This window comes from Apiospora aurea, assembly GCF_038362705.1.
Source record: "Apiospora aurea strain CBS 24483 chromosome Unknown utg000002l_segment0_segment0, whole genome shotgun sequence".
Taxonomy (NCBI): domain Eukaryota; kingdom Fungi; phylum Ascomycota; class Sordariomycetes; order Amphisphaeriales; family Apiosporaceae; genus Apiospora; species Apiospora aurea.
The window spans coordinates 1,016,672-1,044,093 of NW_027117389.1; the positions used below are offsets into that span (position 1 = coordinate 1,016,672).

At 53.6% G+C, this 27,422-nt stretch overlaps 11 protein-coding genes across 11 annotated transcripts; 7 read left to right on the forward strand and 4 right to left on the reverse strand.

The window, feature by feature from the left end:
* Positions 1–4: 4 nt before the first annotated feature.
* On the forward strand, positions 5–978 carry PG986_002722 (uncharacterized protein; the record flags this gene model as incomplete). The annotated part of the gene is made up of 2 exons (XM_066838944.1): positions 5–298; positions 367–978. The coding sequence occupies 2 exons, from the start codon at positions 5–7 to the stop codon at positions 976–978; spliced, it is 906 nt and encodes a 301-aa protein (XP_066704008.1).
* A 633-nt stretch (positions 979–1,611) lies between these two features.
* PG986_002723 (BNR/Asp-box repeat domain protein) lies at positions 1,612–2,763 on the forward strand (the record flags this gene model as incomplete). The annotated part of the gene is made up of 1 exon (XM_066838945.1): positions 1,612–2,763. The coding sequence occupies one exon, from the start codon at positions 1,612–1,614 to the stop codon at positions 2,761–2,763; it is 1,152 nt and encodes a 383-aa protein (XP_066704009.1).
* A 544-nt stretch (positions 2,764–3,307) lies between these two features.
* On the forward strand, positions 3,308–4,110 carry PG986_002724 (uncharacterized protein; the record flags this gene model as incomplete). Its single annotated transcript, XM_066838946.1, has 2 exons — positions 3,308–3,814; positions 3,907–4,110. The coding sequence occupies 2 exons, from the start codon at positions 3,308–3,310 to the stop codon at positions 4,108–4,110; spliced, it is 711 nt and encodes a 236-aa protein (XP_066704010.1).
* Positions 4,111–4,129: 19 nt separating this feature from the next.
* Positions 4,130–5,025, forward strand: PG986_002725 (uncharacterized protein; the record flags this gene model as incomplete). The annotated part of the gene is made up of 3 exons (XM_066838947.1): positions 4,130–4,222; positions 4,297–4,452; positions 4,738–5,025. Coding segments are annotated over 3 exons (537 nt in total), but the record flags the coding sequence as incomplete, so codon positions are not given.
* Positions 5,026–10,508: 5,483 nt separating this feature from the next.
* On the forward strand, positions 10,509–11,459 carry PG986_002726 (uncharacterized protein; the record flags this gene model as incomplete). The annotated part of the gene is made up of 1 exon (XM_066838948.1): positions 10,509–11,459. One exon carries the CDS (start codon positions 10,509–10,511, stop codon positions 11,457–11,459), a length of 951 nt encoding a protein of 316 aa, XP_066704012.1.
* Positions 11,460–12,975: 1,516 nt separating this feature from the next.
* On the reverse strand, positions 12,976–14,181 carry PG986_002727 (uncharacterized protein; the record flags this gene model as incomplete). The annotated part of the gene is made up of 3 exons (XM_066838949.1): positions 12,976–13,236; positions 13,344–13,501; positions 13,569–14,181. The coding sequence occupies 3 exons, from the start codon at positions 14,179–14,181 to the stop codon at positions 12,976–12,978; spliced, it is 1,032 nt and encodes a 343-aa protein (XP_066704013.1).
* A 1,990-nt stretch (positions 14,182–16,171) lies between these two features.
* Positions 16,172–17,206, forward strand: PG986_002728 (uncharacterized protein; the record flags this gene model as incomplete). The annotated part of the gene is made up of 1 exon (XM_066838950.1): positions 16,172–17,206. One exon carries the CDS (start codon positions 16,172–16,174, stop codon positions 17,204–17,206), a length of 1,035 nt encoding a protein of 344 aa, XP_066704014.1.
* A 280-nt stretch (positions 17,207–17,486) lies between these two features.
* Positions 17,487–19,549, reverse strand: PG986_002729 (amidase family protein; the record flags this gene model as incomplete). The annotated part of the gene is made up of 5 exons (XM_066838951.1): positions 17,487–18,224; positions 18,290–18,376; positions 18,465–19,212; positions 19,270–19,399; positions 19,468–19,549. 5 exons carry the CDS (start codon positions 19,547–19,549, stop codon positions 17,487–17,489), a joined length of 1,785 nt encoding a protein of 594 aa, XP_066704015.1.
* A 564-nt stretch (positions 19,550–20,113) lies between these two features.
* On the reverse strand, positions 20,114–20,470 carry PG986_002730 (uncharacterized protein; the record flags this gene model as incomplete). Its single annotated transcript, XM_066838952.1, has 1 exon — positions 20,114–20,470. The coding sequence occupies one exon, from the start codon at positions 20,468–20,470 to the stop codon at positions 20,114–20,116; it is 357 nt and encodes a 118-aa protein (XP_066704016.1).
* A 2,731-nt stretch (positions 20,471–23,201) lies between these two features.
* PG986_002731 (uncharacterized protein) lies at positions 23,202–23,771 on the forward strand (the record flags this gene model as incomplete). The annotated part of the gene is made up of 1 exon (XM_066838953.1): positions 23,202–23,771. The coding sequence occupies one exon, from the start codon at positions 23,202–23,204 to the stop codon at positions 23,769–23,771; it is 570 nt and encodes a 189-aa protein (XP_066704017.1).
* Positions 23,772–24,224: 453 nt separating this feature from the next.
* Positions 24,225–25,134, reverse strand: PG986_002732 (heme peroxidase; the record flags this gene model as incomplete). The annotated part of the gene is made up of 2 exons (XM_066838954.1): positions 24,225–24,515; positions 24,610–25,134. The coding sequence occupies 2 exons, from the start codon at positions 25,132–25,134 to the stop codon at positions 24,225–24,227; spliced, it is 816 nt and encodes a 271-aa protein (XP_066704018.1).
* Between the last annotated feature and the right edge of the window lie 2,288 nt (positions 25,135–27,422).

A 27,422-nucleotide genomic window follows, 5' to 3' on the forward strand; every position in this document is an offset into this window, starting at 1 on the left:
AAGTATGCTGGTTTTGATCGCCGGCATCACGGGCACATGCGGCCAGCACCTGGCTAGAGCCGCCATGGCCGCCGACCACCGGGTCCGAGGCCTAACCCACGACTCCGACGAACTGGAGCCAGACATTGAGGAATGGCTCGAGGGGTTGGTCAAGATGGCCCACGCATATGATATACCAGCCCTTGCGGAAGCGTGTAAAGATGTGGATGCCGTCATGTGCGCATATAGATGGGAGCCCCAGCTTATCGTCGAGGGCCAGCTTCTTCTCCTTCGGGCGGCGGAACGAGCAGGAGTCAGAGTAAGTGGCCTAAACCCTGGATTCCATATACTTGCCGCTTCAAAACCAACGATATCTGTTTCAACCAGATCTTCCATGCTTGCTCTTGGAACTACGACCAGCTGGGCGATCATGAAGCCTACGACAGCTACATCATGTTCTGCAACCACGCGCGGATCAGCTCGACCATCCGGCCCATTTACGGCTTCACGGGGCTCACCCCACAGTACACGCTGACACACCCGTCGGCCGGTGTCTCAGAGCACGATAACCTTGCCCTCAACTATTTCGGCGACGGAGACGAACAGGATATAACGGCCGCCGACCTAGCAGCATACTCCATCGCGGCCATTTCCGACCCGCACGCGGCAGACGGTGGGCTCTACCACGTCATCGTCTTCCACGAGCCGGACGCCGACACGTACGAGGAGGTCGTCCGGGGCGTCAAAATAAACTGGAAGCATCATCACGGCGGCGGTAATTCCACAGCGCACAACGAACACCACAGCAGTGAGCACAGCGGGAGCATGCTCCACAAAACTCGCTCGTCTCCCTTGCCGCCGTCGCAAAACAGCAAGCACCTGACGGTCAATGACTCTACAGGTGACAGCGATTCCTCGCGCAGCAAGAGCAAAAGCCGGCCGAGTCTTCACTCTCACAAGTCGTTTCGAGAATGGCTGCATGTCCATCTCAAAGTCTGATGACGCAAGAGGCCAGGTGTGGACACTTCTTTTTCAGCTCTTGCAGTGGTCCCCCCACTGTTACCCCAAGAGCACAGCTCCCCCACTTGGCTCGACCCAAGGTTTGCCGGATTTCTTGTTTCAAGTCTACTATCGAGTCCCGGCCGGGACGACAGACGATGTCTTCAACATACGATAACGACAGCCTGTTTCCTCGTGCTTTAGTTTGGTTTTGGTAGAATACAGACAAGTTGCCGGAGTAACCATGCCGGACCAGCCGGTATGCGCAACGGCGGGCTCCATTCAATATTATGCGCGACCTGACGTACAATACTACACAATCAGGTGCCCAACACAATTCATGTCGTTCATCCTCCCGTTTCGTAACACTAGCGGACCCCTGTGTGGAGAAGAAACCCGGGGTGGTCGTCGTCATCGCCAACACATGTTTTAGCTTGACAGCTCCAAACCTAAACCGGCAAGCTCAGCTCCAGCTCGCCAACACCTTTTTTGACCCCCCGAGCCAGCACCCAACCAACCAACGTTCATCTCATGCCAAGGTTGAAGAAGCCAATCTCGACGACACTTCTGCTCCTCTCCCTCCTCTCCGTCTTCTCGCTGCTGCTACGCTCGCACTACGCCCCCCCTTTCACCATGGGCGGCTTCACGCAAAAGGTCATGGACAAGCTCAACAACATCGGGAACAAGAATGACCCGCCGCCGCCGCCGCCCGACAGCACCCGGCCCCAGGCCGCCGAGCCCTGGCACGTCGGCGGCCACGAGTTCCAGCTGCACCCGGCCGGCACCGGCACCTACCCGCGCCTGGCGCGCATGTCCGACGGCGCCATCCTCTGCGCCGTCACCCGCTTCGAGGGCCCCACGCGCGTCCTGACCATCACCCGCAGCACCGACAACGGCGCCTCCTTCGAGCCCTGGGGCGAGGTCTCCCGCGGCGAGGGCGACTGCGACAACCTGTTCATCAGCGAGATCCCCTCTACCATGGAGAACGGCGGCGAGGGCATCACCGTCCTGGGCGCCTTCCGCAACCACGACATCGGGCCCAACGGGCCCACCCACTTCCGCATCACCGTGTGCCGGTCCCTGGACGGCGGACGCACCTGGCACTTCCTCTCGCAGGCCGTCGAGCAGAGCGCCGCGCAGAGCGGCGGCATGGGCCTCTGGGAGCCCTTCATCCGCGTCTCCCCCCGCGACGGCCACGTGCAGCTGACCTACTCGGCCGAGCTCGCCCACGACAACCAGGAGACCTTCCGCGTCGACTCGCACGACGGCGGCAAGACTTGGTCCACGCCGCGCTGCTTGCGCTGCCACCCGCCCGAGGAGCGCCTGCGCGACGGCATGCAGGGCATCGTGACGACGCGCGACGCCGCGACGGGCGCCGAGGCGTTGGTTATTGTGTTCGAGACGACGCGCCACGGCACGTTCAGTGTGGAGTACTCGGTCTCGTACGACGACGGCGCGAGCTGGGGCGCGCGGGGGGTCGTCTTCTGTCCTCCGTGGGGACGCAATGCGGGCGCGCCGCAGATATCCACGTTTGGGCATGGCGGGTTCGCTTGTGTGTACATGACGGACGAGGACGCGGCGGAAGTCGCTTGGCCCCGCCACGCGAGCATCAAGGTTTCATTCGCGCAGGGATTGCGGGATGGGCGCGTGGAGTGGTCTCGGCCTGTGAATGTGCACCAGGGGCCCAGTTCTTGGCCTGGTGTCTTGCCTATGGGGCCTAGCGAGATGTTGGCTGTTTATGAGCATAGTGGGAAGCCGATTGGGAGGATGCTGCATTGGGGTTGATATTGAACCGAAGGGATAAAGTCAATGTATAGATAGATGGCCTACAATGCAATGAGAATCATGGATATACTACCTCCACTGAACCGACATGTCTCCCATAGGACTGTTCTTGTTGATTCTTGTGTTTCTTCTACTCCAGCCCTGACTTGCAATCCCCTTTTGTTTCACTATATGATATGCACAGCAATTTTAACCATAAGTGGACAGGTCGCTTACTCACCCCACGAGCCCGCGCCGGTACAACTGGTTGCCTGTGGACTAGTAGTACCAGCCGGCGGCGAGATGGCCGCAGTAGTTGCCGATCCACCCCAAGTCATTGTGGTATTCCTGTCCTGCATATTTTCACCAATCAAGTCCTGTGTATGCTGAAGTGGTATGCATGCCAAAACCCCATCGACAGCTGCGCTGGGCGCAGCTTTCCACGTGTCAATTTCACCGCCACCTCACAGCCCGGATGAAACGGTTAAAGTGAAGCTGACGGCCATGGGTTCTTCTTCACATCCCCTGTCCAACCTTTACCCCATCTCCGGACAACCCCTTGGCCATGATGACCTCCAACAGTATCCCAAGCACTGGGCTCTCTGTTGTCTTTGACCCGGGCAGCGAGCCAGTTGTCGACATCGTGTTCGTGCATGGAATTCAGGGACACCCCGTGCGAACATGGACGGCGGCCAGACCGTGCACTCCAAACCACGAACAGGCCGACGATGATGCCAAGCCAAAGAAGGACAACATTATTCGGAGGCTGGTCCGAGGTAGAAAGACATCGGAAATTGCTCTTGGCGAGAGTGGTTCGAGGTCACAGAACGTCGCTACTTTGTCGGGTTCCGCTTGCTATTGGCCCAAGGACTTGCTGCCAGTCGATCTGCCGAGAGCCAGTATCTTGACTTGGGGATATGACTCAATGGTCACCAAAGGCTTCAAATCTGCAGATAAGTCAAGCTTGTTCACTCATGCCAAGAACTTTCTATTTGCATTAGGGCGGGCGGCGGTGCCGTCTCGCCCCATCATCTTCATCGCACACTCGCTGGGAGGCATCATGGTCAAAGAGGTACGACTCAACACTCATCACTTGCGATTGCGTCTTCTTCGTATCATATTTTATATCTAAGTGAAATTGTGGAGTCATAATAACTCTTATAGATGCTCGCCCATTCCGACGCTTCCGAGAATGATAAACATCAAGATATCATTGCATCAACCATTGCTATCTTGTTTTTTGGCACCCCTCACAGGGGCAGCAGAGACCTAGCAGGCTATGGCGAGGTGGCCAGAAAAGCTGCAAGTGTTCTTCTGGACACAAACTCGGCTCTTCTCGACTCTGGGATTGAGAACAACAGATCTTGAGCGGTCCCAGGAGACATTCATGAAACTTTGGAGGAAGTACGAATTTCGGGTAAAGACCTTCCAGGAGGGAGCTGGACTGACAGCCGTTAACATCGGCATCTTGAATGAAAAAGTATGTTCTGTCCTTTTCCCCCTTCACCTATGTTCTTCTTGGCTTCCGTGATTTAATGATATTGCATTTTGCAGGTCGTCCCCGACGCGTCGTCTAAGCTTGACGATCCATTGGAAGAAGCAGAGACCCTCCAAGGAAACCATAGGGACATTGTTCGATTCATATCTGCTCACGAACCAAACTACGTTGCCGTAATTGGAGAGCTGTATCTGTCATATGGTAACATCTGCGTGAGATTAGGGCGCCAACATACTTATCAGCGAATCGAAGGCAAAAGCTCTTTGGCGAGTGTTATCCCGCCACGGCCTACTATCCATTCAGCGTGCAGAAATTGTCGTAAGCACAAATCAAAATGCGACGGAGAGATGCCTAGCTGTACTAGGTGTCGGTCTATGGACATCGAATGCATTTATGGGCCTATCCATAGACCTGGCAACCTAGCTACGCTGGCTTCAGACGACTCGGCTACGGGTACAGAGAGAGGTGAACTATCATCAGTCGAACAAGGTAAGAAGATACCCATACGAAACGTTACAAATAATTCGATCCTAAGCACTCCGGGCATGCTAGATATCATACAGTCACTCGCATTCGACCAGATGAGGCACCGTGAAGACTCGGTCAACCTCCCGCAACGGGGGACATGCGTATGGCTGAGGAGCCACCCTTGCTTCCAATCGTGGCTAAGAAGCTTTCATTCCAACGGTATACCAGGACTCCTCTGGATAGAAGGCAAGCCTGGATCCGGCAAGTCCACGTTGATGAGAGCGACCATGCAAGATTCATGCTTCAAAGGCTGCATCGTTGCCAGCTTCTTTTTCGATGCCAGATCGGCTACTGACCTCGGACACACAGAGATCGGTATGTATAGATCCTTGATATATCAGCTGGAAAACAAGGCAGGAAAGGGAAAAGATCGATAACTCGGTCGAACCATCGAATAATCGAAAACAAACTTTATTATTTAAATCTACGAGGTCGAATTAACCTAGCCGAACCTTTATCGAGGGGACGCAGCCAAGGCGCTACGGTATAGATGATCCGATAGATGATCCGATGGTTGTTGACACCGGTCGCGCCGGACTCGCGCAGAGCCAGCACCACCCGCGAAGCAACGTCACGGCGTACAACCAAGGACCTCAAACGCCTTAAACGCGTCCCAGCAGCGAAAATGGCTCGAGAAAAGGTATCGAAAAAGGATTAAAGCATTTAGAGAAACTGATCGCCAATCTAGTAGCCCCCAACAGTAGGCGTAAAGAGATTTTCTAAGTAATTAGGGAACTTCGCACCGAAGCGACCGAACTACGACCGTACCTCGACAACGACGATAACGCGCCAGTAACCCGCGGGGAATTGCGAAAAATAGTCGGAGAAGCTATCGCCCAAACTACGCAGGATCCTAAAGCTATACAGACCAAGTCTTAGGCTCAAGTTATATCTGTGCCGCGTAATAGCGATCCCATTACTTAGCAACCGAAAATTATCGTCCCAGCCCGCCGAAACCGTAAAATAGTAATTAAAAACGTAAATCAATTCAACGACATTTAAAAGAGGAGGCCAGCAAATATCGTATAAAGCGTTAATATAGTAATCGGGTATAGCGAAGCTATCGTAGCGAGGAAACTACTTAACGGCGATATCGTCCTTACCTTTAAAAACGAGGCGAAGAAACATGCAGAGAATAATAGATAGGTTTTAAACGCTTTCGGGATTAACGCGCAGCTTATTTGTAAAGAATTCGCAGTTATCGCGAAAAGGGTCCCAGCGAAAAAGCTACGGGATATCCACGACGAAGCCGCGTTACTACGTAGCTTGCTTGCAAATAAATATAACCCGAAAGAAATCTCGAAATATAAGCGTAGCCTACCGAAGAATCCCGAAGTACGCTACGCCTCCCTTATTTTGTATGCGAACTCCGTCTAAGCTGCGAAGAACTTATGCGATAACGGCTTAATATAGGATTTCGAAATCTTCGACTGCGAACCGTATAACGCCAGCCTCCGCATCCAACAGTGCTACCGCTGCTACGGCTACGGCTACGTAGTTAAGTATTGTCGGAAGCAGCAGCGATATGGCTACTACTCTACAGCAGCACACCCTGGGGGAGACTAAGAGTGCCCCTAGAGAGGACCACGAGGCAGGAAACGTTATGTTAATTACGGCAAGGAACACACGGCGTAGGATCGCGGCTGCCCCGTAGCGATCCAGCAGAGAGAACGCGTAAGAGAAGCTTATGCCCACCGGCCTCGCCAGTTCGAAGTCCGTAGCATCGGCGACAGCTCGGCAGGAATAGGGCGTCTATTACTACCGACGACGCTCCCTACCAGCGATAGAAAAGGGTATATAGTAGTTTCGCGGAAAAAAGGCCGCCCGCGATTCGATTCGACAGCGAGCAGCCAAAGCAGAGAAACACGCTCGTAAAGCCGGCGCGGCACCGTCGCTCCCTTATTAGCGCAGAACACTATTATAGTCTTATAATTATGAGCTTACGAATAGCATACTAAAACGTTGCAGTATCAAAGGCAACAACGGCATTTACCTTAACCAACCAAAAGAAGTACGATATATTAGTACTACAAGAAGTATAAACGAACCCCCGCACGTAAACCGCGTACTGCCCAGAGACAGCCAAGTATCGAGTAATCTACGGCGAGGGCCGAGCGGCTATCTATATATATAAACGCCTCGATATCGCCAAGCTGGAGACTAAGGCAGGCCCCGATTAGGCTACCGTTACGATACCGAGAAGAAAAAGTAGCCGCTTTACTATATAATCTATATATTCGCCAATCCAAAAAACTTCTCGATAGCGGAGCCCCCTAAGCGACCTCGATGCGACCTCGTACCCCGGGCGACACTTGCTCGTCGGAGACTTTAACACACACCATCCGCTCTAGAACGTGCATGGCAGGAAATCGTACGGAGCAAACAACCTTCTTGCCTTTACGGACCAATAGAACCTAGAGCTAGCCACGCCATATAGAGAAATCACGAGACGACGCCACGGACAAAGAGATTCCACGCTAGACCTGGCCTAGGTAACACGAGGAACGACAATCTTATATAAAGGAGACCCTGGCTTAAAAGGTTCTGACCATAGGGCACAGGTCGTCCGCGTCGAACTAGAAGCCAACTCGCTACGAGGTAATAAAACGAAAGCAGAGGGATAGAACTGAACGATGTTAAATAAGGGGCTGGCACGGGCGGAAGCCGGAGTACGTTTAACCGATATCGCCAAGCTAATAAGCCCGGAAAAGCTAGATTAAGCTGTCGATAACCTTATAGGCGACTTACGAAAGATTACCGATATAGTAGCCCCAAAAAAACCCCCCTATACTAGTAAAAGTACGCCCTAGTGGTCACCGGAGGTCCAAAAAGCGCAGACTATAACGAAACAACGATACCGAGCCTATCTCGCGGTACCCTCGCAATACACTTAGAACCAATACACCGAGTCGAAGACGGACCTAGAGAGAATCGTTCAAATGGCGAAAACGAAAAGCTGGCGCCACGCAGTCGCCGCTGCCTCCCACGATTTTAAAACACTTTGATCGCTCGAACGATGGGCCCGACTACGGAGCTGGACGCCACCACAAACAGCGGGAATCCTAGAATTACGACGTAGCGAAAGAGCTGCTAACGAGGCGCGAAGCCACGACGAGAAAGCTACGCTCTTTTCGGAGAGGTTCTTCCCTAACCCAGAAACCGACCTTACGGACTTAAATACCGTACCGAACCACGCCCCTAGCTTTACCCTTATCGAGGCAGAGGTAACGGTTGAGGAGATAAGAGATATTATTAAGTAGACGGGACCCTGGAAGGCTTTAGGGGAAGACCTTTTACCTCCTGGTTTCCTTAAAGCGTATGGGGAACCCCTTTTCCGGACGTTAGCCGGCTTGGCGACAGCGAGCTTCCGGCTTGCCTACTTCCCTAAACGTTTCCGTACGGCAAAGGTTATCGTAATCCCAAAGCCAAATAAAACAGTAACCGAAAAGCAGACACCTGGTGGATAGAGACCTATTTCATTACTCAGTACGGTCGGGAAGGTAATAGAGACAGCTATAAACCGGCGAATTACCGGAATAGCCGAGGAGTACTCGCTTCTACCTAAAGGCCAAATAGGAAACCGGACACAGCGGTCTACCGAGCTGGCTATTCGATTAGTTACCGACGTTGTCCGTATAACGTGGCAACAAAAGGGCGTCGCTTCCCTCCTCCAGCTCGATATTAAAAGCGTTTTCGATACAGTTAACCATAAAAGACTAATTGCTATACTCCGCGAAAAAGGACTACCGGATTAGGTCTGCCGATGGGTCGAAAGCTTTATTACGGACAAATCGGTCCACCTTTATTTTGACGGTAAGTCGTTAAAGAAAATCCAGCTCTGCGCTAGTATTCCGTAAGGCTCCCCGTTATCACCGATCCTCTTTATTCTTTATATCGCTATATTATACGAGGAACTAAAAGCGTATAAGCAACTTATTATCGTCGAATTCGCGGATAATACGAATCTTATTACCGTAAAGCCAGACTACGTTACGAATTACCGAAACCTAAAAAGAGCCTAAAAAACTTATAGCCGCTAGGCACGCACGAAAAAGATAGAGTTCGAACCTAAAAAGAGCGAGCTTATCTATTTTATTAGAGCGCGAAAAGCTTATACGCTGCAGGTACGCCTCGGAGACGCTACTATAGCGCCGGTAACCTCTGCGAGATTCCTCGGCGTCTAGCTCCATCGGAAGCTACAATAAAAGGACCACATCTCAAAAATCAAAGCGAAAATAGCAACTCAAACATTAGCTCTCACCAGGCTCGCAGCGTCAGCTTAGGGATATTCGGTACGAAGGGCAAAAAAGCTTTATACGAAAATAATACGCAGCGTACTCGCGTACGGAGCGTCGGCTTAACATAGAGTAGGCGATACCGAAAAAAGGCCAGCCCTTAGCCTTATAACAGTCCAGAACTCCTATCTCCGGACCGTAACAGGGGCATATAAGGCGACCCCCCAATACTACTTAAAGACTAAAGCGGCAATTCCCCCTTCGACCTCTATCTAAATGCGAGGGCAGTTAGCTTCGAGATACGCACGGAGACTACCGGGAAACTATAATTTCTACGCGGCGCCTATATAAAAACGGCAGAGATTATTAATAAAGAACGTAGCGTAAGGAGAAAGAGATAAAAGAGACCCCAAAGGGCTACTAACGAAGCCCCCACGACTCTATAGCCAAGCGACGCTCAACTAACGTCAGCCAGACAATGGCTAAATAGTTAAACGGTCGAACAAACGCTCAAAAAGAAATAGGAACAAAAATGGTTCTATGCCGTCACTCCGACGCGAAGCCGCCGCGAACTAGCTGCAGAGTCGCCGCCAGACTAGGGAGCGTGCCGTCGTTACGACGATATGCTCAAGCACGAAACATCGGTCCTAATACAAGCACGCACTGAAAAAATAGGGCTCAAGTCGTTCCTGTTCACCTATCGGGTTCCAAACGTCCCGACGCCGCTATGCAACTGCGGTAAAAGACGGGAGACAGCCGAACACCTAATCCTATACTGCAAAGACTTCGAGGGAAGACAAGAGCAGCTAGCAAGACAGCTAACACCTAGTCCGCTGCGAACTCGCCGCAATCTAGCGGCGCTTACTATAGAAAAAGATACGGCGAAGGTTATCGCAAAGTGGCTTCTACGGACCGGTCGACTGCCGCTGTATAAATTAGCAATGGAGATTGGGGGACCACCCGAACCTAGATAATCTCTCTTCAAGCCCTAAAGCAAGGGTCACTAGGCTGGTGGGTGAAAACCAGCATGGTAACGTCGAGCACGTGAGGTAGATTTTACGATATTGGCAGCGTGTATTTTTAGTCCAGCTTCGGCACGGTTTATTACACGAGGAACTAGGTAGATGTACCGAAGGCCTTCGGCATACGGCGTACTATTAATAATAATGATATATCAGCTGATCATTGGAGATAATTCTCTCTGTCGGGAATTTCTTCGCAAGTCTTGCAAGGGCTTGGTTCAAACAAACGCATTCGGCGGCATGCAAGCAGGGCAATGGTCAGAGCCCATATTGACCGCCGCACTGCAAAGCCTGTTGATCCACATGAGGAGCTCACATAAACCGGTCCTATTTTTTATCGACGCCTTGGACGAGTGTACGAAATCCCAGACCAGGTCGATCTTCCAAACCCTAAAGCATCTGGTGTGTCATTTTGACGTGAGAATCTGCATTTCAAGCCGGTCCCCTTATCACTACAACCACGAGCATGCTCTGCTCGTTACCATGGAAGACTACAACAGCGGCGACATACGGACCTATGTTAACAATATGTTTTCTGAGAGCGCAATTTCCGCCGATTCCCGATCTGTATCACTAGCGGATGCTATCGACAGCAAGGCAGAAGGTGTTTTTCTATGGGCGGTCCTCATAACAAATCTGATCCTGGACTGCCACGAAAAGGGCGAAAACTGGAATTATATCACAGCACGTCTCTCCGAACTACCATCGGGGCTCAGCGATATTTATGCAGAGATTTTAGCTGATGTACAGGCCAGTGAAGACGCGCACGAAACCTACCATTTCTTTGTCTGGTCCATGCTCAGTACACAACGTCTAAGTTTGAGAGAGTGGCATCACATATTCCCCTTCATTCAAGGAGACCAGCCAACATCGTTTACCAGCATTGCAAACTCCACATCCTTCATCGAAAGCGATGAACAGCTAGAGCGAAAGATTCGCAAAGTCTCTAGGGGACTGGTCGAAGTGAAACGTCCACCCAAGCCCCAATCACTCGACGAGCACGAGTACGAAGATGATTTGGATTCCAGAAAAGGGGGAGCAGGTTCTCTAGATATGGACAATGGTGAGAAGCGCTTGGTTGAGATAATCCACGATTCTGTTGCACAATTTTTTTTACGGGGTAACGGCTTCAATATCCTGCTTTCAGCATATCAAAATCTTCTCGAGTCACGAAGCATGGTGGATTTTGAACGAGCACCAGAGCAACCACCTTCTATGGCCTTGGCAGAAGGTCATCTCCACATCATGGGCACTTGTTTATCTTACCTTAGCGTCGCCGAGCTGGATGAATTAGTACAAGCTCGACGTGAGGCAATAGCGTTGCGAAGAACAGACTGGCGCGAGAGTGATTCTCGCTACGCTGTTAAAGGATGTATTCGGAGGAGGCCTCCCCATCCTCCCACCCCTCCCTTCCCCCTCCCATACGCAGGATGATAAAGCGTGCGGGGAGCGTAGCCAGCTTCGGCTCAGCTGGCTCTGATGCAGGGGAGCATCCTAGTCCGTCCCTGGACATCATGGAGACGAGGCAATCATGTGGGGAGACTGATATCCCTGATTCACCCGGAGTTACTAACAAATTTACGTTGGAACCACCGAAGGAGGGGGAAGCCATACTTCCAGCATATCCAAAGAAGCTCTGACAGGAGTCAGTGAAGAAGGTGCAACGGAGAATATACGACGCTTCTTGGAAGGGACAGTTGCTGACCTGAACCCGAGCCCCCCTCCCAGCGAATCCAGTTTTATCGATCCGTCGAACATAGGGCAGACCAGAGTCTGAAGATGTTCCCGGCTTTGATGCATTACGCAACAACACAGTTGTTCGTGCACGCGAAACTGGCCGAAGAATATGGCGCGAGGCCTGGGTCCATGGTACAGAGAATGGTGGAGAAATGGGAGCGGTATTGGCTACTGAGGGAGGAAGGCGACGTTCCAAACCTTCTTCAATTCTGCCTAGATGTTGGTTTGCATCGTTGGGTTGCGGTTCTGGAAGACGAAGAGTCCAATCAATCTAGCCATGTGTTGAGATATCGCACGAGAAAAAGAGCTTTGGATGAGGCGTAGAGTGCTGTCTAAAAGATGCGGGAAAGATGACATAGGAAAACAGCACTGTAGTGCTACCAGATACACATACGCAACGACCAGCATAGCGAGCTAGCTGAAATAAAGGTCCCACACTGTCACCACTGCAACATAGATTAACTTGGTTAGATATCTTTCTTGTCCATAGAAAGTTAGAGACTATTGTAGCAGGGCTAGGGATCAGGAAACCTAGTGCGGCTTAGAGCAACTAGGCTGCACGTGACTCTAAAGGGTATATCACCACAAACCTGATGCCCAGTACTGTAGATAGGAAGATCAGAAATATGCACTCTTTTCTCACCACTTACGATCACCCAGTACTTCTACACTTAGTTGCAAAGATACAGTAGGCCGCGTGCTGCTCTGTACCCCATGCAGAGTCAGCGAGTGCCGACCACGACTCCCTCGTACGGGTTGTGTGTTTTCACTATATATTATCCCGATTTCTATTAGACTTGCGTGCTGGCCAGCTATACCGCCTGGGCGACGATATGACGATCTTAGTTTCATTACAGGCTGGCTTCCCATCCGGCATAGAGATGTGAGAAGCCACTATGATACGTACGTACACACTGCAACATATCTTGTTAATGATAGTCTCTGAAACATATAATGGTCTGTTGGTAACAATTTAAGCCATAGCGTACACAAGTGACATGCTCGTGGGGTTAATATTATCAGAACAGCTATCATCCGAATGAAATTCAAAATACTGCACCCAACTTGAAAAGGCGCTTTGAAACTGCCAAATGACCCGAATATGATACCTCAAAAGTGCTCGAGCCTGGGTCGCGAAGTATCAACTCAATATGAACCATCGAAGATCTGCTTTACCGTACATGGGAAGACACCCAACGCATTCCACTTGCCTCTACAAAGTATTAAACAATGCAAAAGCCACCGCCGTGCCGATGGCAGCATTCAGAGTGAGCGTGCTCCAGGCAGTACTAACGCCACCCTCCCCTTCGTCTCCGCCACCGCTCTTCATCGTGGCCAAAGATGCATTGGCGGGACCCATCATCTTTACACAGGTAAGCGCGGCGTCGCGCCGGTCGAGGGCGGTGCCGTAGGTAGGCCAGAAGAGCGTCAGGATGGGCGTGATGCCCAGATAGCTTGTCGGGATTCCGTTCGTCTATTATGCACACCCCGTCGAAGGGGTCGTCCAAGTCAGTAGGATAAAAAAGAATGGGAGGATCGATATCTACGCCCAAGAAAGAGCCTAGAGATGGGTTTACGCACCCTGTTAACCCATTGGAAAACGGGGGTCAATGAGTCCTCCTTGTTCAGGATGGGCCAACAATTGGAGGACGCATTGCGCTCTCCAGTGATGGGCTTTGGAGCACCGTTCCCAGTGAGTGCTACGGTTCGCGAAACCGCGCAATCGACGAGGTTAGCTTCTGAACTCGTCGTACTTCTCATGAGGGGATACCTAGGTCAAGTTCATGGGCAGCAGGAACCACTTACCGACTGCAGAGATGTTACCCCATTTGTTCTCCGTCCACCTGGAGCACTCAGGTATGTCGCTTGTCAGCAGATCCTCCTGCAGCCTCCTGCAAGTCTCATTGCTGGCGGCGCCGGGCGCGAAACTAAGCGACAGTGCGCGCTCCCGCAGCGCGTGGACACAGGGCTCGCCCATGGCGTCGGCGCAGGTGCCCTCATCTAGCTCGCGCTCGCGGCTGTTGTTAAACTTGAGGAGCGAGGCGTTGTATGGCCCGTTGAAGAAGACGGCACAGGCGCCCATGCCGCCCAGGCCCTCGAGCCCGGGGGCGGCGCCGAGGTAGAAGGTCTCGCGGAAAATGTCCGGATTGGGCTTCTGGTCCGCCTGGACGCCCTTGACCCACGTGAGCCGGCCGTCGCGCAGGGCGTCGACCTGCGCCGGCACCGCCGTCAGACCCACGTAGGTGTGCGACTCGTCCCCGACTGTGCAGTTGTCTTCGGTGACGGACACGCTCGTCTCTGGCGGGCAGCCGACGTCGGTGCAGCCGAAGATGGTGTCGCGGTGGATTTGGGATTCTGCTGTGGCCACTGTCCACAGGGACGCTATCACGGTCGAGGAGAGAATTGCAGTAGTCTTCATTTTGATGGTGATGGATACCAGTTTTTTGATCGATAGTCTCCGTCTACGAGCGTGGACGAAACCCATCAACCGCTACATATTATATATCTACATAGTCGCCCACGTGAATTTCGGATTCATTGGTAGTCTGAATGCATGATTGGCCGGCAGATGCGCCGCGGAAGGATTCGAAAGATGCATTCGTTTCATTGCAGCCTTCCAACAGCCACGACATCAGGCTGACTTTATCGCCTTGGCATACGCAGGTAGTATTCGATTGGCATTGCCTTGTCGGCGACGAGCCATTACCATCGACGGCCGAGGCCTGAATGACGGAGGTCTGCCAACGGCTCAAAATTGATAGGCTGAGAGCATGTTCGGTTGGGCGTACCGCCCCTTTGGGTAAGTAAGTATGTGCTGACATTTTCGGGTAACGTTGCCGAAAAAGACCCCATTTGCCCATTTAGAATGCAGGCTTCCAGAACATTTATGCCAGCTTGTGGTTCCATCCACCTTTTCTCACGGAACAATCTCCTTAGCCGAAAGATGCAGATGCAGATGCAGGGCGGATTTCGGTTCATACGCGCTGAAAGACGGATTTAGGATGGCAAGTCCGGAAATGACAGGGGCCCGGCAGGAGAACCGGGGACCAAACATTGAAGGGACGAACAGCGAGGGAAGCAGGATTTCTTTTTGGGCAAAAGGTCAGGTGGGGGTACCCAAGCCAAAAGAAAAATGGCGTTCGGCTTCGAGCTTCAATTCATCAACTCCTTCTGAAAGGCATTGGCATAAACCGTCTGATCGCCCTTTACATAGGTAGGTACCCAAGTGATGCAAACCAATAGAGCAAAAGCAAGCTGTCGATCCTGCCATCTGATGTTCTGGCCTGGAGCCTTTTTCCTAGTAGTAGAACGATCGGAGATGGGCTGCTAGTTGCGCTCTTGCGCAAGTCTTGCCATTTCTGGGCCAAGTCTGGCTGGATAGCTCCGAGATTTGAGGGGACAGAGCACAGTTTAGTCGCATGTAAGGGGGCGCGCTACGATGCGGCTCTCACTGCTTGGCCCACGTGCGCTCAATAGGTAAATGGGAGCGGCGAGAACCAGAACTTCGGGAACCAGTCTAGATGCCGCCCAACGGTCTAGTGTTCGTTCCTTTGCTGTCAAAAGCAACTTCCTTGCAGTGATCATGCTACCGAAGCATACCTAAGTCCATATTTACTGGCCAGCGCATCGGCTCGGCCTTCCACTGTCAAACGCCAATGCGCATTCGTCCGTCGGTAGCTTCGGACGCAGGGGCACGAGCTTGCCCTTTTAGCACGTTCATTAGGGAGCAAGGCGGGCAGCAGGCACAAAGCAGGCAACCACTGCCGTTCCCTGTCCCACTACCAATTTGGATCTCTCGGGTCTTTTGGCACAGCAAACCACAAAACAACAGGCGCTTACCCGTACGACAGACAACCACAAAGAGTCGTCTCGGCCAGCACCGTATCCTGAAACCGCAGCTCCGCTTATTGGCACTTGGGCCAAGACCTCTCTCGCAGGCTGGCAAGCTGGTTGATTCTCCCAGGGTAGCTGAACCCGGGCCCTCGTGCGCCCCAAGCACCCAGAAACAAGTGTTGCGATTGATGGAAGATTGACCCGACAGCATCTTGGCGGCTCTTGGCTCCAATATATCTGGATCTGCCCACTGCGCCAGACCCATGGGCCATGCACCGCCGCGAACCACAGTATCGTGGAATTGCAGGACTCGGAGGCTACGAGGGAGGATACGGCGTTCGCCTTTTCAATCACGATGGGTACGCCTTTGGCAATGATATATAACTGCCGTGAATCCTCACCGGTAACACTTTCAATATGCCCTTCTCTTCACGGCATTTGCTGCATCCTACCTTTGACATTCGTTCTTTAGCAGAGCTACCACATTCATTCATTTCGGCATCAACACCTAAAACCGCCAACTTTCAACCCATATCCCACAGCAGCGCTGATTCCATTCTTTACCAACCGCCACCATGAAGACCACCACCGCCCTGAGCAGCCTGCTCTTCGCAGCCGCTCCCCTTGTCACCGAGGCCCACTACATCTTCAGCCAGCTGATCGTCAACGGCACCCCCCAGGGCAAGGACTACACCTACATTCGCAAGAACAGCAACTCGTACCAGCCCTCCTTCACCAACGAGGTCATTAACTCCCCCGACCTGCGCTGCAACAAGGGCGCCAAGGCCGGCTCCGCCCAGACCTACACCGTCAAGGCCGGCGACAAGGTCGGCTTCAAGCTCTGGTTCAACGAGAACATCGAACACCCCGGCCCCGGCTTCGTCTACATGTCCAAGGCCCCCGGCTCCGTGAACAGCTACGAGGGAGACGGCGACTGGTTCAAGGTCGCCGAATCCGGCCTGTGCGGTGGCGGCAAGGCCAACACCGACGCCGCCTGGTGCACCTGGCAGAAGGACCGCATCGAGTACACCATCCCCAAGACCATCCCGCCGGGTGAGTACCTCGTGCGCGTCGAGCACATCGCCATCCACGAGAGCCACGTCGGCAAGGCCCAGTTCTACATGGAGTGCGCCCAGCTCAAGGTTGAGGGCCCCGGCGGCGGTGTTCCCGGCCCCCTCGTCAAGATCCCCGGCATGTACAAGGCCGCCGACCCGGGTATCGCCTACAACAAGTGGACTCCCAACCCCGCCCCTTACATCATGCCCGGCCCGGCCGTCTGGACCGACGGTGCTACCAGCACCAAGGGCGAGCTCGGTGCCGCTGATGTGGCCACCGCTGAGGACCTCAGCGCCTGCCCTGCCGTCGCTCCCTCTGCTGAGCCTGAGCCCGCTCCTGCCCCCGCTGCTGATGAGAACGCTTGCCCCGCCGTCGCTGAGCCTGCTGCCCCTGCTGCTCCTGCCGCTCCCGCTCCTGCCCCTGCTGCTGGTGGTGATTCCGGTGCCAAGGTTGCCCTGTACGGACAGTGCGGTGGCCAGGGCTATAGCGGCCCAACTGCTTGTGCCCAGGGCACCTGCAAGTTCAGCAACGACTGGTACAGCCAGTGCGTTTAAAGTCCCTTGGGCGTGAATGCGATAATTATGTTCCTAAACCCTGGGAAAAGTTCGTCGATGCAGCATAGCACAATCTTAAAGGCGACGGACTTTTGAAGATATCCATATATTACCATCATATATTCTTGAAATTGAAATTCTTTTATTTTATGAACACATTACATTAATGAACCTGAAACGTTGTGACCGGTATGTCTTGCTGTCTGTCTTCCGTTTGATTGATCTAATATCAACCTATGCTTTGTATGCAGAAGTAGGCAGAAGTAAGCACCTAATTGCCTCACCCAGTACACGCCCGACGCGCCAGACTCTCCTTCGAACAAGTATACCCCGGCCACGGCACATCCCAAGGCCGATCCCGACGGACATCTGCGTTATGCCAGCGCGGCGCCTCATTCCACTGAAAGAGGTCTTCCATGGCCGACGCGACTTGGACGAGCTTCGCCTCGCCGTACTGCCGCCCGTAGACCCCCAGCGCGAACGGCGTCGCGAACCCGTCCTGCCCGACGGGGACCGAAGCCACGGGATAGCCTGCGTACGACGCCATGGGCGCGCAGGCGCTGCTGTAGCCGCCCGCGCGGCCGTTGGGGACCAAGACCCCGTCCAGCTCGAGCATCCGGGTGCCGTTTTCGGACAGGTACACGTGGGCCTGGTCGATGGCTTGGCGCGCCGTGGTCCGGGACCAGCCGAAGGCGGTCCAGAAGGCGGGGCCCAGGGTCCCGTTCGTGGCGGCGGCGGCGTCGTAGAAGGATTGGCCGGTGATCGGGTCTTGCCACCAGGTGTTGTTGCCCAAAGCGCCGGTGCTGGCGTTGTGGGCGGTGTTCCAGGCGGCCATGTCGGCGACGGTTGGGAGGGTGCCGTGGCGGGGGTCGCCCTTGGGAAAGAGCCAGTGGCGGAGCCATTCGGCGTAGCCGGCGGCTAGGAGGGTGGCGAAAGCGAGGCTGTGTTGGTAGGCAGGGGGGATGGAGGTATGTTGGCCGGCGCCGTATTCGTTGGCGAGGCCGGTGAAGGGGCTGTTCTGAAGAATGGTTTAGTTTCCTAAATCTTTCGTGGTTTGGGGAAGTCATTGGCACTTTTACTCACTGTGATATTGTAGATTTGGGCACCGGCCTCTTCGAGCTCTTTGATGCGTTGTTCGTAGACTTGTCGGATGCCGGGGCTGTTCATATGCTGATCGTATGGTGGTGAGCCAGGACCCTCGAATTACAATCTGCATCAAAGAGGCCTTGGATCATAGGGTCAGAAGCAAAGTACTTACGGCGTTTGTGGACCAGTAAGGGTCCCAGGGTATCCCGAACTTCATCCCTCGCAGGGCACTCTTATTAGCCAGATGCGCCGTATACCCGTCCACCGGATGCTTCCCCACCGCCTGAAACGTCAAATTGTCCAACGGATCCGTTCCGTGCATGATATCGAGCATGACCGCCACATCCCGCACCGACCGCGCCAAGGGCCCCGGCGTGTCGTGGTAGTAGCTCCCCGTCACGACCCCGCGCCGCGACAGCAGCCCGGGGGTCGCCTTGACCGTGTAGAGCCCCAGCTGCGCGGCCGGGTGCACGAGCGAGCCGTACGTCTCGGTCCCGACCGCGACGGCGGCCTGGTTGATTCGGACCGCGACCACGGACCCGCTGCTCGACCCCGCGGTCGATTGCGTCAGGTTGTACGGGTTCCGCGTCTGGCCCGTCCGCGACGAGTACCCGCTCGCGTAACTAGTTAAAGCGCGGTGGTCCGCTGCTTCGGACATGGTGGCGTGCCCGAGCAGGACGCCGCCCGCGGCGCGCAGCTTCGTGACGATGGTGGCTTCGCCTGCGGTGGAGCGGCCGCCGAGGAGGACGAGAGTGCCTTCGCTGGTGTTGTGGGCGTCGGCGGTGTAGAAGTTGTCTTTGACGAGGAAGGGGATGCCGTGCAGGGGGCTGCGGGGGCGGCCGTGGAGGCGGCGCTCGGTGTCTAGGGTTGTGGCGATGGCGAGGGCGTCGGGGTTCACTTCGCTTATGGAGCGGGTGTAGCTGATGGGATGTCAAACGCCGGGTCATCGCAGAGCTCTAGTCTTCCTGTGGGCTTACTTATTCGTCTGCTCGATCCGGGCAAGGTAGCACTCTACGAGGTCGCGGCTGGTCAAGCCACCCTCGGTCATGAGCTTCTGCAGGCTATCGATGGGGAGATTTTGGATCTCGACCCCTTTGAATTTGGGCACTGGATACGCCCGTCAGCCAGTAACAGTATAATGTCTCATAAGCTCACCTATGAAAAGCGTCACATACTAGGGAGTACATCGCCGCTGGTAGCCGACGAGGCACCAGCAAAGGCGGCAAAGCCTGCTATACCGGCAGATAAGAGTCGCATCCTGATAGTCTGGAATATTGTGTAGATCCGGCAAGGAACCGGGGAAGGTGATTCAACATAATTATAGGCACAGCTTAGGGTCACATCCCGGGTCTCTTATATGATCCAACGACTGTGATAATCGGATCTGGCCCGATCCGCAATCAGTATTATCAGCAAACTGGTGGGTCCTTTGCCGGTCTACCTCCGATCCGCGACCGGAGCTTGCCGGCAATGGCTCAGGGATCCCGTTAGCAGCTTCACAAGCGACGGTGATCCGGTGCGGCTGCTGCATTATCATATATATTACCATGAGCTGATCATGAGTGACAGAGTGAAAGTATGCCATTGAAATCAGTGTATTCTAGTCCCGCAGATGCACCGCGTTTTTGGTCCGTTACTCCGGCACGTACTGCCCATATCCCACAAGCAAACATTAATAAAATATCCAGTCCCTTCCCTGCCCGGCCCCTTGACAAAATCCCAATGCGCCACACGCCTTCCCTCTCCCGTGCCCCTTAATACCACTTCTTCATTAAAGTAAACCGACAGACGACTGGTTGCACCGCCTCCCCCGTCCCTTCTCTAAAAAGAAGGCAAGCAAGGAGGACACGGCCCCGCGTAGTTGACGGGGTAGAAGCCCGGCGTCCAGTGGGCCGTGGCGTCGGTGTAGCGGCACCAGACGCCGCCGGCCATGCAGACGAGGTGGCCGTCCAGCTTGGCGGCGCAGTTGGGCGGGTTGGTCGGGCACGGCAGCTCCTCCGCGGGGGTCGTCGCGGTGGGGGTAGTGGAAGTGGAAGCGGAAATGGAAGTGCTCGCGGGCGGCTCCGCCGTCGTGGACAGGGTGACGGTGGAGGGGGCGTCTTGCCGGGCGTAGTGGTTGGGGAGACCCAGGACGACCGCGGCGGCGGGGAGGAGGGCGAGGAGGAAGGAGGTCTTCATGTTTGGCCTTGGTGGTGAGGTGATAGCGCGGAGATTTGCAGTAGAGGAAGAAATTGGAAGCTGTTGCAGGATAGAGAGTGAGAGACAAGCTGTCGGCATTCATACAGGGAGAATGGGTACGGGCTTTTATATTGGAGTCATGGCCAACCTCTGTTTGCATGCTTGCTGAGGGGAAGCAAGGAGGGCGGGACCGAAATGAGTGATTTTCCCCATGCACAGCCCTACCCAACATGACCGCCCTCCGGAGTACGGACAAACAGAACGATATCCAGTTTGTCAGCCCATATGAATGCGACAAAACGGAGCGGTCGACAGAAAAGCCTAATGCAAGAGCGATAATACGAGGTCGTCTAGCCCGGATGGTACCGGGTCTTACGACGGCCGTTTACTGGTGGTCGCTGCGAGAACCCGTTGGAAAAGCAGTGGGCTTTGGGCTCTTTGCTGCTTAAGGTTAGTGGAGCAGATACGAGAAATCGCCCGGTGCCGAAAGTCCGGGGGGCCCTGCGATTGGGTGACCAAGATCGGCAGTCGTGGGCTGGAGCTATAGGTGCCGGCCGATAAGATGTAAGCTTAGTAAGGCGAATCGTATCTTTGCTGAATACGCGATTTGGTTTTCCTCCCTATTTGCCGTCTGAAAGGACTCGGACCCTGCGGGCTTGTGCGTGCGTGCATGCATGCATCATCACCTCTTTTCAGCTCCAGGCAGCCGGCGACCAATCACCGTGCTCACGATAGCTGTGTAATGTCAGGCACGAATGAGTACCTTGCATATATCTCCTGTTTGCTGACCCCTCGTGCTTTGACTGGTTCTCTGTAGGACCAAGCAAAAACCTAGCTTCCTCTATTCCGAGCCAGCGGGCAAGAAGAGCCAAGCACCGTTGGATTATGGGCTTGAGCCACTTGCCAATAGCCCAACCGGCCGTGGGCAGTGGAATGCGCCGTTATCAGGGAACCGAGGCTTGAGAACAAAGCCTCTAAACATATCAGATCAAAGCTATCACTTGGATATCCCTTTCCTAACCCACGCAGCGCTACACTGCCTAACTCACACAAGATAATTCAGGGGAAGTTAAAATCACCACACATAGTCATCATTTTCTGTGACAGTATACCTGCTAGCACTTTGGGATACAGAGATGCAAACCAGTCAACTGCTCTCAGTACCAAATTCGAGCAGAGCGATATTGTCCCTGGAACCCAATCACGTGTGCAGCTCGTCACGGCAAAGCTAACTATCCAAAAAGACTCAACATCGTACCGCCAGGAAGTCATCTTTTCCAGTTGCATGCGCAACGATGCCACCAATAGACCAACCAACGTAGGATAGGGCATCAACGCATGCCCGTGTCGTGAGTAGCGCCGTTGCCGATGGACCCCCAAGCTGTGGTTGAGCACAACAAGAATTATCGGCGCGAGTAGCCAGGAACGCTCAGCGAAGGCGGTCTGGGTAAGTTGTATTTCCCAGCTTCCCCATTGATGGAAACGCTGCTGTTGACCATCAGTTTGGCCTCTCCGCCTCACTCTAGCCACGAGCAAGGAAGATAGCTAAGAGGCAAGCACCAAGCTTCTTGCACGACATCTGGAAATGCCTCAAACCGGGTGACTGAACTTGGCAGTAAAGCAATATGCCATATGGGAAGCAGAAGAGTGTGGAGGGTCAGCTGTCGTTGTTCGGCAGATACCGACCGGTCCTCCACTGAAGTTGATCCGGTACTTCGGAGTTGGTGGTCTTTTCCCAACCAACCCCAACCCGGGCAAAACCAGGCAAGCGAATTGCGAATGCAGGGAAGTGTCGTCCCCCATTGCGGTTCAATCAATGCGGATATGGGGTTTCTTTGGGAAAATCCATTCTCTCAATGCAGGGCTTGTGCGATACCCTAAGTGGAATGCATGCACTTTTATCCAAAAAGGCCCTGCCCCAGCCTCCTGCCCCCTCGCTTATGGAAGTGCCCCCTCAATGTGGTGTGGCCCGGTAGTTTGTGAGACCAAGTCGTGATGGTGATGCGAGTTAGTAGGGAGACTTACATCATCGTTGTGGATGTTTTGGTCCGGCCCGTCGGAGAGGCTTGCAGCTAGTCCCCCTCCCGGAGGGGGGTTAACCCCCGCTAGGCTGGCCAAATGCAGGGAAGAGCTTGGCTAGACTCGCAACGTCCTTGATTTAGAGTCACAGTAACGTGAAAAGGGTAACAAGCCTGCAAGCCTCTCCAAGCCCAGGGCCTGCTCTGCCCAGCCTCCTGCAGCCTTCCTGCAGCGAATCGACGAGAAACCTGGCGACTTGACGCGAAGGACTCGTCATGCCATGCACGCCATCTTGAGAGCCCGCATGAGGGTGTCTTTCCCAGTGCCCCCGGGAGAAGTAGATAAATCTCGATAGCGCCCGCGTCTGTTACTTGAAGTTCGAATTGGCTTTCGGTTTCCCCTGTTGGTCGGCTTTTTTTAAAAAGTCAATTCAAAGTCAATTGAAAAAGACGCCCGCGAATCACGATACCCCTACCAACCCAATTCGCCGGTAGCGTCAAAGCAAAAGCCATCTTGCGACCGCCGTCCGATTCTTCTCTTCTATCCCCAGCCAATCCCAGCCACCCAGACTTCTCCATAAGAAAGGAACCGCAACACCTGTTCAGGTTCTCATCAACCCCGCGGCGGCGCCAACCTTGGGTAGCTGTGATACAGGCCTAGAAAAGGGAGACAGACATAAAGAGAAAAGAAGACGACAAAAAGTCGGACAACAATGGCCCCTTTGACCAACCCGCTGCCGGCGCTCGCGCCAACGCGGACCCTCCCGTCCCTCCTGACTCGCGCTCTGCAACCGCGCCAAGCCACCACCACCATCGTCACCGGCGTCGACGTCGAAACCGAGCACCACGACAACAACCTGTCGGGCGGCGCCATCGCCGGCATCGTCATCGGCTCCATCGTCGGGTTTCTGCTGCTGCTCTGGCTCATCCGCTCGTGCATGAATCTCGGCAAGCCGGGCATCTGGGGCAGCACCTTCGGCGCGAAGGACGACCCGCCGCGCCGGAGCAGCACCCATACCTACCCCTACCGCCAGGAGACGCATCGCTCGCGGTCGCGGCACCATCACCACCACAGTCATAGCCATGGTCGCAGCCCTCGTCGCAAGTCGGTTGAGATCCGACAGGTTTCGACGGTGCGCCCTGCGTCTGGCTACTACGAGACTACTCGCGCTGGAAGCCGGGGTCGTAGTCCCGCGGCGCCACCGATGGCTTACTACCCTCCCCAAGATGCGCGCCATGTGAGGAGGGAGTCGCGACGGGCGTCGAGGGGCGGTTACTATTAAACAGATGTGGATGGCGAGACGAGAAGTCGATGCGACTATGCGACCATGTGTAAACGACGCAGCATGAATGCATGGAGTTTTCCATGGGAACGGACACGATATAACGATATACGGTGAAATCTGGGTACTTTGATATTTAGGGCGTTAATTGGAAATGATCAAGATTACTACAACTGCTGATTAAGGAGCATCCTCCCAAGGGATATGGAAGTGAAATGAAAATTATGTAATGACGCCTCCTGCCTCATTGGCGGAGCACCGAATAGACAAAATGGACCGCGGAACAGGGTAAGCCCAATTGAAGTCCAACCATCAGCCAATGGCCTCCCAGTGACTGATCGACGGGCTGGCCAATGACTTCCAGCAGCCAAGATGTTGCTTCTTGGTGAAGGATGAAGAAACGTATGTGTCTACTGAACCAAAGGAAACACCAGCACGGTGAAACGGACACACCTACCGCGCCGACGACTGGTAGCCCGGCAGCTCGTCGTTGTGCGGATGGTGATGATAGGGGGCACCCGCCACAAGAGATTCGCCATCAATCGACGCCGCCGTCCCTGCTCCTCCCGCCCCACCATTCTGGCCTGCCGCCTTCGCCTTGCCACTCCCGATCCGTCCCTCGCGGCTGTTGTTGCTGCTATCCCCTGCCCTGGCTCCTGCTGCTGATCCGCCCGCGCCGGCCATCTCCGCACCACTCGCACCTCCTGCCGCCTCCCTCTCCGCCGTGCCAGATCCGGCCCCAGCCTGTGGCCCTGCTGTAGTCCCTGTCCCGGACCTAGCTAGGCGGCGCCCCTTCCGCCCCCGCTGCTGTCGTCTCCGGACGAGAAACATCACCAACCCGGCCACGAGCGCCACGATGACGAACGCCGCAACACCGATCCCGGCGATCTGGCCCCCCCGTGAGATTTTGTTTTCCACCGACGCTGTCATTATGCTGGTCATCCCCCGACCCCGACCCCGCCGTCCCGTTATTCCCCCCATCCCCCGCCCCCGCCGACGACGACGACGAAGGCCCCGTCGGTGGCGCCGTCGCGGCCGGCGACGGATCGAGCGTCGTGTCGCGGATGCGGTACAGGCTCAGCCGCCAGTCGCCGCCGCACATCTCGCTGGCGTTGGCGGGGCAGGGCGTGCCGCACTCGGCGGGGGACGCGGCCTTCTGGAAGGTGTGGGGGTCGCCGGCGCCGCAGTAGCACTCGGCGCCGTACTCGAGGCCGAAGAGGGTGGCGCCGTACTCGGGGGCGTTGCAGAGGGCATGGCACACGGTGGCGCGGTTGGTCGTCATGTGCTGGTACGCGGTGACGGGCAGGGTGCGGTTGGGCGATTGGTCGACGTAGCAGCCGAGGAGGGTGTAGGGGTCGCCCATCTCGACGTCCGGGCCTGTATTGGATTGCTGTAGGTGGCTTTTTTGGTTGTGGGCGTGGACAACAGCAATTACCGTAGTAGTTAGAGTAGTAGTGAGGTGGGAAGCCAAGTTAGCAGAAGCAAAGAAAGGAGAAGCGGACGAGTCGTGAGCGAGTGACGGCTGGGAAGTTCCCACAGAGTTGGGCAAGAGGAGAGAACAACGAAGAGGGATTCAGAGAGGGACAGAGATGGGAGCGCGGGAGGGAGAAAAAGCGATTCACTCTTAACGGACGCTCTTCGCGAGAAATTGCCTGCGTCACTCCCAGGTAATTGCCGAGGTGTACAGTGATACATGACTGCCGTTGCGTGTTACTGGTGATTTCCCTCAGTGTATCCGTATGGCAAGCGCCAAAAGTTGCCCTTGTATTTCTGATGTGTTTGCTGCCGACGGCGTCACGAGAGGAACGTCAGGGTCCCGAAAAGCGCGGCCCTTGTGAAACCCCCTAATTTCCGGGAGCATGTGAAGGACACGCCACCGCTTATTATTATTATTAATAGTACGCCGTATGCCGAAGGCCTTCGGTACATCTACCTAGCTCCTCGTGTAATAAACCGTGCCGAAGCTGGATTAAAAATACACGCTGCTAATATCGTAAAATCTACCTTACGTGTTCGACGTTACCATGCTGGTTCTTACTCACTAGCCTAGTGACCCTTGCTTTAGGGCCTGAAGAGAGATTATTCAGGTTCGGGTGGTCCCCCAATCTCTATTGCTAACTTATACAGCGGCAGTCGACCGGTCCGTAAAAGCTATTTTGCGATAACCTTCGCCGTATCTTTTTTTGTAGTAAGCGCCGCTAAATCGCGACGAGTTCGTAGCGGACTAGGTGCTAGCTGTTTTACTAGCTGTTTTTATTTTCCCTCGAAGTCTTTACAGTATAGGATCAGGTGTTCGGCTATCTCCCGTCCTTTACCGCAATTATATAACGGCGTCGGGACGTCTAAAACCCGATAAGTGAACAGGAACGATTTAAGCCTTATTTTTTTAATACGTGCTTATATTAGGACCGATGTTTTATGTTTAAGCATATCGTCGTAACGACGGTACGCTCCCTAGTTTAGCGGCGACTTTATAGTTAGTTCGCAGCGGCCTCGCGTCGGAGTAACGGCATAAAATTATCTTTATTCCTATTTTTTTTAAGCGTTTATTCGACCGTTTAATTATTTAGTTATTATTTAATTAACGTTAATTAAGCGTCGCTTAGCTATAGAGTCGTAGGGGCTTCGTTAGTGGCCCCTTGGGGTTTCTTTTGTTTTTTTCTCCTTACGCTACGTTTTTTATTAATAATCTCTGCCGCTTTTATATAGGCGCCGCGTAAAAATTATAGCTTCCCGGTAGTCTCCGTGCGTATTTCGAAGTTAGCTGCCCTCGCATTTAAATAGAGGTCGAGGGGGGAACTGCCGCTTTAGTCTTTAAATAGTATTAAAGGGTCGCCTTATATGCCTTTATTACGGTCCGAAAATAGGAGTTCTGGACTATTATAAGGTTAAAGGCTGGCCTTTTTTTAATATCGCTTATTCTATATTAAGCCGACGCTTTATACGCGAGTACGCTACGTATTATTTTCGTATAAAGCTTTTTTGCCTTTCGTACCGAATATCCCTAAACTAACGCTGCGAGCCTGGTAAAAGTTAATGTTTAAGTTACTATTTTCGCTTTAATTTTTAAGATATAGTTTTTCTATTATAGTTTCCGATAAAGCTAGACGTCGAGGAATTTCGTAAAGGTTACCGGCGTTATAATAACGTTTTTAAAGCGTACTTATAGCGTATAAGCTTTTCGCGTTTTAGTAAAATAAATAAGCTCGCTTTTTTTAGGTTTAAACTTTATTTTTTTTATGCGTATCTAACGGTTATAAGTTTCCTAAGCTTTTTTTAGGTTTCGGTAATTCGTAATATAGTTTAGCCCTACGGTAATAAAATTCGTATTATCCGCGAATTCGACAATAATAAGTTATTTATGCGCTTTTAGTTCTTTATATAATATAGCGATATAAAAAATAAAGAGGATCGGTAATAACGGGGAGCTTTACGAAATATTAGCGCGGAACTGGATCCTTTTTAACGATTTGCCGTCGAAATAAAGGTGGACCGATTTGTTCGTAATAAAGCTCTCGACCTATCGATAAACCTAATTCGGTAGTCCCTTTTCGCGGAGTATAGCAATTAGTTTTTTATAGTTAATTATATTGAAAACGCTTTTAATATCGAATTAAAAAAGGGAAGCGACGCCTTTTTATTGCCACGTTA